General features: G+C 37.1%; 1 protein-coding gene across 2 annotated transcripts in view; it reads right to left on the reverse strand.

Annotated features, from left to right (window-relative positions):
- The window catches only part of LOC121239900 (calpain-type cysteine protease DEK1-like), a 29,355-nt gene extending 16,115 nt beyond the window's left edge, over positions 1-13,240 (reverse strand). For both annotated transcript variants that reach the window (XM_041137264.1, XM_041137265.1), the window contains exons 1-10: positions 12,921-13,240; positions 12,676-12,816; positions 7,623-7,873; positions 6,109-6,291; positions 5,794-5,929; positions 5,250-5,380; positions 5,036-5,150; positions 3,933-4,953; positions 3,661-3,771; positions 2,888-2,946 (exon numbers count right to left, since the gene is read on the reverse strand). In XM_041137264.1, the coding sequence (XP_040993198.1) occupies positions 2,888-2,946; positions 3,661-3,771; positions 3,933-4,953; positions 5,036-5,150; positions 5,250-5,380; positions 5,794-5,929; positions 6,109-6,291; positions 7,623-7,873; positions 12,676-12,800 (2,132 nt within the window). In that variant the 5' untranslated portion in view covers positions 12,801-12,816; positions 12,921-13,240. The remainder of the gene's footprint in view (positions 1-2,887; positions 2,947-3,660; positions 3,772-3,932; positions 4,954-5,035; positions 5,151-5,249; positions 5,381-5,793; positions 5,930-6,108; positions 6,292-7,622; positions 7,874-12,675; positions 12,817-12,920) is intronic.
- Positions 13,241-14,081: the final 841 nt, after the last annotated feature.

Genomic DNA, 14,081 nt, shown 5'->3' on the forward strand with positions numbered 1-14,081 from the left:
ATTTAATCAAACAGAACCAAGGCAACATTTTTCCCTAACATCTACTTGGGAGGGAAAAGGTAGCATAAGAGTTACTTTCAGAGCGGTACCTTGGAATGGCACAACACGAACTAAAAAAGTGTTAGATACAAAACTAAGGTGTAGTACGCCTGTTCCAGACACATATATTAACTAAATGATACCTTTTACACATCCTGCTCAACCTAAAGCCACAAAAAGAAAATTACAGACTTGTCTTTCCTCACTAACCTAACCTATCTTTTAACCTTGCTCCACCGGTATAGTGCCTTTGACTTGATCTTAATCAAACCTAACCAATGAAATTTTTTGATTCACCATATTGTTCCATGGAAATACGAATCTACTTTGCTAAAATCATATGCTACAAGTTAAAGCCTACACCTGTAGCCCCCAAGCAACTCCTTCCATTTAGTATTGTTTTGATCCACAGTACACACTGATCCAAATGCACTTCTCTAACTTAGTTTGACTTCACGAGCAACATCACTTTTTTTTATAGGTAGAAGAAATGTTATTAATAGAAATGAAAATAGGCGTAGCCCAAGTATACAGAACATATACAAGAGAAAACGCCTTAGAAATAGATACAACAAAATCATGAAAGCTGAATCCGTTGAAATCTATAGCAATTGCCGATGACATTAGTGAATCAGAGAAGAAACATCTGAAATCATCCAATGAGCATTCTTTGTATTCAAAGCTCCGATCATTCCTTTCCCTCCAAATGCACCACAGTAGACATGGGGACCATCTTCCATAATGCAGCAATTTGCGGGATGCCGTCTGGACCTTTCCCGCTGGCAAGGAGATCAACCACTTTGCCAGGCATAACCCATGCTAGCCCCACTACTAATTATATCATCCATAGAGCCCTAGCCACCTCACAATGAGTCGATGACAAAGCAAATGATCCATTGTCTCTCCACTTCTCAAACACATGCAAAACCGGTCAATTACTAGGATTTATCTATTTCTTAAGTTATCCATGGTCAGAATCTTCCGTAAAGAAGCTATCCAAACAAAGAAAGAGGCCTAAAGAGGTGCCTTATTCCTCCAAACACTCCTCCAAGGAAAAGGATTATGGTATCCATCATATCCACCACCAAAGCCTCCTTATCTTGAGCAATCCGAAAGAGTGAGGAATGCAAACATAGAGCCCTATCGCCACATCAAACATCATGCCAAAAACTAACTCTAGAGCCCTCACCAACCTCAAATCTAAAAATTTTGGAAAACCCTCCCCATCCATTTCTAATATTTTCCACAAGCCCACTCCATGCACACCCCTAACTTCAATAGAACACCAAACCCCCAACTGCTCCCATACTTAAGAGTCAATAACCACTCTCCACAATGCCTCTCCTCCTCCTGGTGATACGGCCACAACCACTTCCCAAGCAAAGCCTTATTAAAGATCCTTAGCTTCCAAACCCCCAAACCTCCACAAGATATTGGGGAACGAACCTTGTCCCAACTAACAAGATGGAACTTGGCTTATTCCTCCCTATATGAAAGCGCAACACGAACTTTTCAATACGATCAGCAACACCTACAGGTATTATTAAATATCATAGTGTTTACCACACTAGTTTCCTTTTATTAAATATGCTGCATCTAAGTCAGACATACAGCACGAAATGAACTCCACTGCAATACGTGCAGTCTTCCAATGACGCAATGCAAAGTAACATCCTAACAACTGAAGAGGTCACTCCACAGGCACGTTAAGCAAGCAACTTTAAACTTATCATTGGTATGGTTTCATCAATGCTGAAGAGTGTGTAAGATAACCAATTAAGCTGACTGAAGAAAAATAGACCCATAAATGCTGCAGAAAAGTTATAGTTTGGAATACAACTAAGAAAATGGAGGATTCATTTTGAAACATTTATAACCATGTCTACAGTGGGGGTGGCAATATATGACACGACCCGTGAACCCAACACGAACACGGCACAAAATAAGCGAGTTTGGGTTTGATATAAATGGGTTTGAGTCAAGATGGGCTGACCCGGTAAGGCATGACTAATAAAAGGGTCGATTGTGGGTCAACCCGCGAAACCCACAATCAACCTGCATAACAAACTATTTAAAATGTTTAGATTTATATGCCTTTTTTATTGTTGAGATGTAATAGTAATATTGGTATTTGACTATACTTGATATATTAAACTATTACATTTTTTTTGTTAATATGTAATTTTATTTTATAAAAGATATTAATTTTCTTATGTATTATCGGTTCGGATATTGATAATAAAATATTTTGTCATGAATCCAATTGTAATTGTAAATTATTTATATAATTGTCCTTGTATTATATATGAAATTATATTTAATTGGGTTAAAAAAAATATACGGGCCAATTCAACCAATTTATATAAAACGGTTGAAATGGGTTAAGCGGGTTGAAACGGGTTAAATGTGTTGTCCAGATTAACCCAATAAAAGTGAATTATTAAACAGGTTAAGCGGGTCGTGTCGTCGTTATTTATATGGGTCATGTTAGGGTTTTAGGGTCAGATCTATTTAATTAAACGGGTCCTATTCGAGTTGACCCATATAGTCTAATACTCATGACCTGACACAACACAAGCACAACCCATGAAAACGAATTGAACCCACTAGTCTACAATAAGTCAATATTTTAATAAAAAGTATATATCTATAACAAAATTAATATGCTACTTTAAACAAGAGTGGTCAATTTTTGGATGCCAGGTATACTAACATGCGATCAACCATTCAAATTGAACTAAAACAGTTGTATACATCACGATATCATTTTGGTTATGCATAAGTGAAAATAAAAATAGGAAGAACACCAAAACGATAAGAATGATCTATCGAAACACAAGGACCATACCTTAAAAAGGAAAGCAACAGCCCAACACAAGTGCTGAGTAGCCAAGCTATAAAGCCATACTGTGGAAACATGGCACAATTGACAGAGTTAAAACACTTGATAATGCCATTAGAATAGTTCATGAAAAGGGAAGTAGTACTCAGGATAATTCCGGCAGTTAAATCCATGCATATTACTACATATGGCTTTTTATATATTAGGTAGAAGTAATAATTGCTTTTATGATGGTGATGGACCATTTAATAAAGGAGATTGCAACTGAACTTCCATATTTACAAACTCAATTCAGCTTGTAGATAGAATAAACTCCAACCTTTCTTAAGATGCTTTTATCTCATAGGAAAGAATGGTTTGAAGGAAAAAATTTTTAAAAAAAATGTAAAATTTGCAGGCTCATGGCAGCCTTCTCTCCTTGTGTATTCCTTCATCCAGACAGGCATTTTCAAACAACAGATACTAAACTGTTCTTCCTGAGAGACATGCAAGTAAGCATCCTTGCAACAACAGTTTGTTTTTTACAATCTCATTACAATAATAGATATCCATCTACTTATCAGGAAAAAAAAAACATATATATACATATAATAATCTCACCTTCAAATACTGCCAACACTGCATAAAATTAAAATCAGAGGACCATTACAAAAATCTTAATTACATCTCCAAGCAAATCATTTTAGCAAATAATCAGCCCAAAGAGAAACCGGAAAGTAATAGTACTATCAGCCACTGAACTAATTCAGATATCTCATACTAAATATATGCAGTTCTACCTTGCGGGGTTTTGATGTCATGGCCATTTCTTCTGCTTGAAGTGAACGCAGGAAAGCCATGATTGAACAGACAACTGGAGAAAGCAGCAACACCGCGAGGCCGAATTCAAACTACAAACACAAAAATTTACGAAATACCAAAATGAGTAGGGACAAGGCCGCACCAAACAACCTTGAACATACATAAATCCATTTAGTTCCCAGCATTAAACAGGAGTGATTTATGTATCAATCAAGATGCCACCAAAAAGAACAATTTTTCTCTCTTTTACCTGTTGGTGTGATGCATTAATGATTTTAATTGTCTTTGGACGAAAAATTGCCACAATGATCGTTTCAAGGATGAAGACAAAACTAAAGAGAACCCATGCTCGCTCTGGAGTACCAGCTACGTGATGCAATACAAGCCTCACCAATTGAAGCCACTTTTCAAGGCCATGAAGCCTCAATTCTTCTGACAACGAAATTTGATTGGGCATAGCATTGTCAACACTGTTCGAGTCAATGATGGTGATATCAGTGTTGTCACGGTGATCTCTATCTGCATCTAAACTACTCCTTTGTAGCAATGCCAGAATAGTTGGATCCAAGCTCTTCTCCTTCAACATCATGGCAAAATTGGGATCCAATCCTTTATCTTGCAATAAACTTGTAAGTTCTAGGTCACCTTGTCTTGCCCTTTTTTTCAACAGAGATGTGATCCTAGGGTCATTCAACCTTTCTTGGAATGCAAGAGCTAAATTCAAATCTAGCATTTGTTGATTCGCAGAATTTGAAGCACTGGACTCACAGCCTTGGCTTTCAAGACCACTACTAGAACAAACCATCAAGGAGCTAGTGGGCTCAACATGTTTATCAACAAAGGATGTCCCTACTTCAGGATCTTGAACAACAGAGCGACAAGAGCTACTATGTAATGCTAAACTTGGCCTTCCACTATCTATGCTCTTATCACTGTTTATTCCCTCTTGTGAACTAGCAGTTCGACACAGGACAGCATTATTCCAGTTAGCACCATCAACTGTGCATTGAGCCCTACTTGCTTCAATTACATTACCAAGGTGACCCACTTCAACACTACTGCTACGTTTCATGCTTGAGCCACAACCTTCAGAAGAGCTAGATGAGCTGTTATGTTCCTTTCTACGAAATCCCTCTCTTAGACGAATCACTGTGCTCTGTAAGGCATCCCTCCTTGCAGCTAACGGGTTTGTAACTGATAAATGACGAGAAACAGCAGCCCCTAAAAGCACAGATGCTACAACTGCATAACTAACACAATGCCCCAAGTACCTGAAAAGAAATATGTCGGTGACAACAGTGACCAAAACCAGTTGTATTGCCAATGCTTGCAATCAGAGAGTCTAAAACAAACCAGTAATGCACCCCAAAGCAAATGAGAAAAACCCGAGATGTGCCAGCTACAAATAGTGCCACAACACGACTGCTAAGAAGCTTAAACCCATACAGGCATGCACCCATATTCCAATCTACAAGACAACAATTGAAAATGAATAAACTAGCATATAATAATACTAAGTTATTGGCAAAGAGGGGCATACAAATTGCCAGAGTGAATAAAAACAGACCAAGAATGATAACTGCCGCTGATGTAATGGCTCCCAACCAATGAGCGTCCTTTGCTGTCACACCATATAAAATGGAATACACAAGAAGCACGATAAGTGAGCCAAGGTAGAGAACTCCAAGATGTGAAGCCCTATAAAAAAAAACAATGCAAAAACATGAACATATTGAAAACAAAATTATATACATATCAATGCACCACAATTTTCGACCAAGAATTAAAACAACTAAAATCTAAAATACAATCTGATCTAGAATCCGCCAAAACCTTCCTCCCTAGAAGGCGAAGAAAAGGCACAACAGGACAATTAACTACCTACTCTCTACCATACGAATCCTATTTGGACCCTTTTTAACCCTTTTTATCTAACTTCACACTTTCTGTGTGTCATATCATGAAGCCGGTTGCGAACCAAAAGGTATACTTATCTAAACTATAAAAATTCAATAAACCACGCCAGCCTACTAATAACCAAAAGCCAGCAGAAATTTGAAGAACCCTTGATTGCTAATTTAATAAATATAGTAAAAATACAAGCGACTTGCCTACTCGATTGCCGAGGATACAATTCATTGGGGTCTGGGGGTTCGGGTAAACAAGCCACAGGACCCACTTCTATACAATCAGAATAAGCAAATTTGTATGCCCTCCGAACATACTCATCCACATCTAAGCCATTTCCTGCACATTGATAGAGCAAATAGTTCCAACAAAAAAATAGACAGCAGGCCAGTAACAACTAAAGTTGATGCATCAGTAAGATTCATGCCTTAAGCATTGTGAAATACCTCCATACAATTACATATGATAATTAGAGGAATGGAAAACAAGCATCATGATGAGAAAATTGCAAGATTTACCATTAAATACCATCCTGCAAATAAAGAGCATGTTGATTGCTAAGGCAATTGCCGATACACCAAAGAAGAAACCAGAAGGTGAATATCGCTCAGATGCCCTTGAACCGGTGGTAACATACACGGCACAAAGCTCGTATGCACAGAGTAGGGCAACAGCCAGAAGAAGTAGAATGGCAACAGCCTCTGTTGAAGTAAAGAGGAAGAAACTTTTTCAAGTACACGGATAAAATATATTTCGAATATGTTCTGTGTGCAAGTAGCAGGAGTGTGGGCACGAGTGTGTGTGAGCGTGTGCAGACAGATAAGACATACTACAGTAAAAAATCCCCCACCCACATTTTCCTTTCTACATGGCATCCACAAAACAATTTCAGCAATGGAAACATGCGATGGAAACAAGATAGAAACAAATCCATTCAATAAGATAAATAAAATCTCCCATTGACGACAAACAGAATATACTTTTATTCTTTTTGCTAGATCGATGATAAACAGAATAAAATCTTCAACAGACCACAAAATAATCTTTTTGCTAGTTTAAATAACTCTTTCGTTCTCTTTTTCCCAATAGTTTGCTCCACCTGCATTCCCTATATCAATTTCCCAATCATCCTTTTTCTCACTAAACTAGCACATTGCTCTTGTATATGTCCCGTATACTTGGGCTCTTGCCTACTCTTTTGAACAATATAAATTTGTTTACCGATCAAAAAAAAAAAAATTCCCAATCATCCTTTTCCTCCTGAGCCTTCCTTTTCAAACCTATCTTTCTCAGCCTTTCTACTATCCATCTTTATCTCCTTTCTCTACCTCTCCTTGAGACCTTGAACCAAATCCTGAACACTTCAAGAAAAAAAAGTCCATAAACTATTAGCTAAAGATGCTTCTTTTTAAATACCTTAAGCCAGATGGTTCACCTTCTCTAACCCACTGTGAATCTGTAAAACTCAAAAATGTCATCTGAGGCTGGCTGATTTCATACCACACATTATTGGAAAACCTAAGGATTAAATTCCAATGAATCCAATCATATTTAAAAAGCTTTGAGAAGGATGATTCCACAATGGCTTTTCTCATTATCATGTACTCAAAACATTTGTCCTTTTATAAAGGAAGAGAACATACTAGAGTCAGGCAAACTAGAATATGAACATTAAATGCTCAAGATACCTACTAACACTATCATTTCTTCAGAAGTTATTCAAACAAAGCCAAAAATAAAAATCATATCAAAAGCAACATCTATATCTCATACAAGTGCAAGCAACTAGAAACGTCACTTTGGGAAATAGGAATCGCATACAAAATGGCATTTCTCTGGTGAAACAAGCATTCATCTTTGTAATCATCAGAAGAAAAATATTCATTTTTGTAACCACATTTAATAACTCAGGACAAGCTCCAACATGGGACATTTGTTTTCCGACTAAAAAGAATTAGTATACCATGAAAAAAGAAGGATTAGTAGATTGGAGAAACTTTTTCCAAAAAAAAAAAGTCAAAGCAAGACATACTTGAGCTTTGCCATTGTGTTCTCCACCAAAGCATGATCGAGTAGAATGCCAATAAAAGAGCAGTACCAGCCATTATCACTGCCAGCCCAATTATATCTCGACCCAGTATTACAATCAACCAGCATCCCCATGCAACAAGCACCACAACTGGAGAAACAACAACGATCCATGCAGAAAGATTCAAGAAACCACAAAGTAAATGGAGGTGCAGCCCTCTCAAGATATCTGGCCATTTTCTTGCAAAAATCCAACTGGAAAGAGAAACCAGGAAAAAACAGTCAGAGTATCCCACATTTTGGGTTAATTACAGGATAAGCAAGGAAGGATCAACAGCATACAATACACTTCCTGTAAACAGCAAGGAACATACCACTTACTAGCAATAATCATACAGAAAATTTACAGGCCATCAAGATAAATAGAGTAATTATTGACTTCACCAAACAAGAACGTGTTACATGATACCTAATTGTACAAAAGAATTTCCAGAAAGCTTCCTCAACATTCTAGAGTATCTTTCACATCTGCAGGAACATTCTGTAACAAAGACTAACAGGATGTAGCAGCAAACACCCCACTAATCATCTTTTGGTGAGTTCTCTGCTTTCTAAATATTTCATCTCCCATTGGTCAATGAGTAGCCTTTTGCTATAGCTCCTGTTTTAAATATTGTCTCAAATTTTAATAATATAGCGTTTCTCTCGATATATAAAAGTCGAAATGATCAAATATTTGTGAATTTTTTTCATTTTTCATTTTCTAAACAACTCATGTCAGGTCAACCCGACATGACCTGACACGATCGGCACAAAGGTAAGGAATATCAATAACCATAACTCCTAGCCACTTCACAGTGAATAAACAAAGGATCCACACTCTCTCCACAATACTCACATAAATACAAGTCCTTCACTAGATTATTTCTTTTCCTCTAGTAGTCAAGTTATCCACCGTTAAGATGTTCCTTGAAGTTCTATCTAGACAAAGAATGCACCATTGGTGGTGCCTTACCTCCAAAGTCTCTCCCAAGCGAACAAGGCTCGACTCAAGGGAAGAGCACACAGTTTGACTTGATGGTCCGTCTTCTAGAACAAATTGAACATATTTTATCTTTCCCACTCCTATCTACCTGATGGAGTACAAATAATTAGTGTTCATTGAAGAAAGGTAACTTCCACGGGAGCCACTCCTAAAAAATCTGAAAATTTTCTATTACCAAATCCTCCTTACGGTAAAAGATTCCAAGAAAGCTGTCTTCAGACGTCTAGCCCTCACAACACATATCATACCAAAATCTAAGTTGACATCCCACCAACATTAAAGGGATGTTTAGGGAATGAGGTGGGATTAGAATTCTGTGAACAGTAGTGAAATGGTTTGTGAATAGTTGTGAAATAATTTGAGTTAAGATATTTTATTAGGTTTTGGGAAATGAGAGAGAAAAAGTTGAATAAAAATATTATAAAATTAAAATATTGCTAAAATATTGTTTTTTAATATTATTTTTGTTTTGAGATTTGAAAATTTTGTATTTTTTTGTGTGTTTTGTTTGGAAGTTTGGGAAAATTGAAATGATTAGGTAATGATTAGATGAAAAAATTGAAGGTTTAATATTGAAAAGTGTTTATATTTGAGTAGTGTTTGGGAAAGAAATTTTGAGATAAGATGGTTTGTGTTCCCAAACAAGCCCTAAATCTAACACTACGGGACAAATCCCATATCCCCTCTTCATGTTCTTCCACACCCCAACCTCAAAAGGCTGCTGATATCATTTAAACACCATCCTCCCGAGATACTACCACATTTGACTTCTACCACTAATCTCCATAAAGCCTCACTCTCCGTAGCACAATGCCATAAATATTTACCCAAGAAAGCTTTGTTAAGCAATAACAAGTTTAGGGCCCCATGCCAGCTGAAGAAAGCAGGGTGCAAATTCTAAACCACTTGATTGGGTGGTACATGAACTCATCATTGGCTCTGCCCTACAAGAATAACATTGATGTTACTCAAGACAAAAGGCTACAGGAAAAGGTATGGAGGAAGCAAACAGACCATACGTGGACAAATTAGAGAGTATTCATAATCAGCGTGATCCACCTGCCCACCCTTGAATAAGTTAAGTCACTTTCCAACCAGCCAATCAATGTTCTATCTTCTCGATATTGTCATCCCAAATGGGTTTTTTTTAAAGGCACCCCAAAGTGTAGACCCATAGATAGATATGGGCCAATCCTCCAATATCAACCACAACTCCAGTTGAGATAGACACTTTACCTAGATTATTTTCAGCCTAGAAGCAACTTCAAACAAGATGGTGGACAGCACAAATGGCAAAGATGTTCCGACTTAGCCTTATTAACAATTTGGGTATCATCCACAAATGAAACTTGACAAACTCCTCATTATTCCCTTTTTCTAGAAAGTCACTTCATTACTCCTAAACCCCATTGAAAAGCCTAATAAGAGCCTCCTCCTTGAAGCAATTGAATTATTATGCTCAAAAAGAAGAGATTAAGGCCTTGTTTGGATAGTGAGACAAGATGAGATAATATGTGAATAATAGTGAAACTGTTTAGTTGAAATGTTTTATGGAGTTTTGGGAAATAAGAGAGAAAAAGCTAAATAAAAATATTATAAAGTTAAATATTATCATAATATTATTTTTTACTATTATTTTTGTTTTGGAATTTGAAAAAAGTTGAATTATTATTTTTTTTTTTTTTTGTTTGGAAGTTTGGTAAAGTTGTAATGATTAGGTAATGATTAGCTGAAAAAGTTAAAAATTTGAAATTGAAAAGTGTTTGTGCTTGTGGTGTTTGGATGTTGAGATAAGATGGAATGGGATGAGATGAGAGGCTTTTGCTATCCAAAACAAGAAAGGATCTCTTTGTCTCAACACCTAAGAGTTGTTAAAGAAGCAAGAGAGGTGCGATCTATCAATATAGAGAATCGCACCTTATAGATATAGTATGCAATCCACACACACCATTTCTCCTTGAAAAGACACCTACTCAACGTATACAGTAATGACCTAAAGAAAATGCTAACCACCTATACACTATAACTCCAAAAGTATTAGTCAATTTGAAACTTCCCTAGAATTACTTATAAGGCCCAGATTCATCTAACACAGCCAATGTGAGATTTAACACCCATGGCCACTTTTATAACTTACCCACTCTGAGTTATTCCATTTCCCAATATAGAACTAAGATGTTACAAACTCCTCTTAAACTCCTAACTCTTTGTTAGGGCCATATTATCAGTGCTCTAGTATTCCATGGCTGGATTTACTAGGTGGTTTTGATACCATATATAACAACTTAGAGAAAGTGCTAGTCAAATATGTTCCATAACCCTAAAAAGAAAGTCAATTTGAAGCTTGCTTGAAATCACTCATGAAAAACCCAGTTTCCCCTAGCAAGTAGCAAATGTGAGATTTAGCACCTGTAATCACCTCTACAATTTACTACTCTAGGTGAATCACTCCTCTCAATGTCAGGACTAGGGTATTTTTTCTAGGCAGTGGGGCTAGGGTGTTACATATATATAAGAAGACCTAGTTAACATAATCACACCATCGCAAATCTACTTTGCAAATCACTCCCAAGCAATGTTTTGAATACCGTACCGGACGTCGTACCGGTCAAGGCACTGGAACGAAATATTTCGGTACCGGTACCGTTTCGGGATAACGTTTCGAGATAATATTTCGGGATAGTCGATATATGAATAAATTATATATATAAATATATATAAAAATTATATTCCAAAATGATAGTCTATATATAAATAAATTATATATAAATACATATATATATAAATTATAAATAATCTAGTCTGAATTGGGGTTAAAAAATAAACTTATAGTTTGAACAAATGAAAAAAAAAAAAAACACACAGGCCGAAATATCGGCCGGTACCGGCTGAAATATAGGCCGGTACAGGCCGAAATTTAGGCCGAAACGACCGGTATCGGCCGGTATTTTGGCCGGTACGGAACATATATATTACCTATACCGGCCGGACGGCCGAAACGAAAAATTTCGGCCGTACCGGCCGGTACGATACGAAATTTAAAACTATGCTCCCAAGACCCTTGATCAAACTCTGATGTCGATGCATTCACTGACAATAAGAACTTAATCTAAAATCAGACACCCCCTAATGAAGGAACTTTATGTCCTAGAGATAACCATCTCCAACTCCAATTTCAACCTATTAGCGAGAACTTTGGAGGTGATTTTATAAACACAACCCACTATATTTATGGGATGTAAATCCTTAAGGGTGATAAAAGTAGTATTAAGGCTCTTCTCAAACTTGCCTCAAGCATGAACTCTTTAAGTGCATTCCTAACATCTACGTTCTTGTCAAAATTTAAGTAGTTTCCGACTGTCTATTCCCAGTTTTCTTTTCCTTTGGGCTGCAATTTCCCTCCCCTGTTACCCATGCCCTTGCTACTATATTCTCTGGTTATGGTCACAGACTCACAGATATGACTATTTGACTATTGAAACAGGAAAACGAGTTTGTAAGAAATCAAGTTAATCACAGCTTAGGCATCATCAAATTCATATTTCAAAAACAGCTTTAAGGAAACCAATTGCAGTCCCATGTAAGTAATAAACAATAATAAATGCTACAAACTCTCCACATTCAGGTCATTTTGATATTTAAAATATCATAATTTGTTTTTAAACTTTTATTTCTCGGTAAATTTTTCAAGAAACGGGACTCAAAGAATGATCTTCCATTTCTTACGAGTAAAGACTACTCTGCCAATTATATTAAGAATTTTTTAAGATAATAAAAGCGTAAGGGAGGGTGGGAGGCAGATAGTGGACCAAATTGCGCATTTTAGCGTCTCGGCAACTAAGCATTTGAACCCCATTAAAGCTAAAGACAAATTTGCATAAAACTATGCCTACCTATACTTAATCGAAAACCAAACCATATAGAACAGTCTAATAATGCAACCTTAAATTATAATCCAATCCTCACTTGGAAACATACAGAAAAGGTTCCAAAACTTGAAACATCAAATTACCTATAAATCCTCCAAGGCCTCCAATTCACAGCCCAGAGTATGGAAAATGAAGCCGAACCCAAAACCGTGAATAGTGTCCCCGAAATTACACACGCCACGAGAACCCGATGCTCGTCCCCTTCCATTGCTTAACTCTCTCGGCTATACCAACATGCACCAAATCAGAACCCAACAAGAGAAAATAGAAAATTAAGCATCAAAATTGAAGCCTTTATAGAGTACCCAGAAATGTGGGTGGAGTTTACCTAGCCTGAAATGGCAATGAATGATGGAGAAGTGATGGCAAATGTGTCATGTTGAAGATGGGTTTTTTGAGGCCTGAGACTAGGGTTCGGTACAGAGATTTGAGATGGGCATGGAGTGTACAAAGTGAGAGTTAGCTAAGAAGAGAAAAGGCTAGGGTTTTGAACAACCCCAAATGGAGGAGGAAGTGGGAATTTAGGGTTTGGGTCGGGGTATTTCTTATTTGGGTTTTACTGTCCTCTCTGTGTGTGGACGTCTCTGCGTGTGTGAACTGTGGAGTGAAAAGTTGGGATTTTTAGAGAGAGCGAGAGAGAGGAGGGGGGAGTCGGGACAGTATGCGTAGAGAGAGAGAGAGAGAGAGAGAGAGAGGACAAATAAGAAAACGAGAAAATATAGGAGAGTGACTATAAAATACTCTTTTGTGACTGTGAGGAAATTAAAGTCACTCACTCTTGAACTTGGCGCGTTTCAAGACACGCAGCAATTGGAAACGAGATGGGCTTGTTGGGAAGTCTGGTCTTGGTTAGAAACAATTGGACAGTGGAGTGAGTGAGTTTTGAGTGGAGGGTGGGGGTTGAATTGTATAATATGTGGGGAAATCTTTGGAGCTATTTTCAGACAAAGAATAAATAATTTTTAGACAAAATTTATCATAAAGTGGTCTTCAATCAGTAATACTTTCTAATAATTTAAGGTTGATTTTGGCTTATTTTATTAAATTAGTAGGTGAAGAATTTTTTGCATCATTTGTTTAATTAGGTAAAGAATTTGGAATGGTTGGTTTCCATTTACAAATTGACTTGCTGCCAACTCGTTTCTTTCTACTCTTCTACTTCCAACTTTCTCCTACGGTCTCTTTTGATCATCCATGGATGCATTACTTCGAGTTCAGATCTATGATAATATAATACAAGTCGATCTGGCACGTCCCAACAACTTCTTTCTTGCAAAATATAAATCGAATCACACAATGGACCAAATAAATGGTCAGATCCATGCCCACAACCCAAACCGATTGACTCGAGCCGTAGTTCAAAGACGATTCGGAGTTGTATGTTATAGCGACTTTGATATAGTTCTGGGTTTTTAGCTGAGAAAAACGATAACATATTTAAATAGATAGATACGTGAGACGCACGTGTACCAATGCATAGGGCTAAAGT

Source organism: Juglans microcarpa x Juglans regia, chromosome 7D (assembly GCF_004785595.1).
Source record: "Juglans microcarpa x Juglans regia isolate MS1-56 chromosome 7D, Jm3101_v1.0, whole genome shotgun sequence".
Lineage (NCBI taxonomy): Eukaryota > Viridiplantae > Streptophyta > Magnoliopsida > Fagales > Juglandaceae > Juglans > Juglans microcarpa x Juglans regia.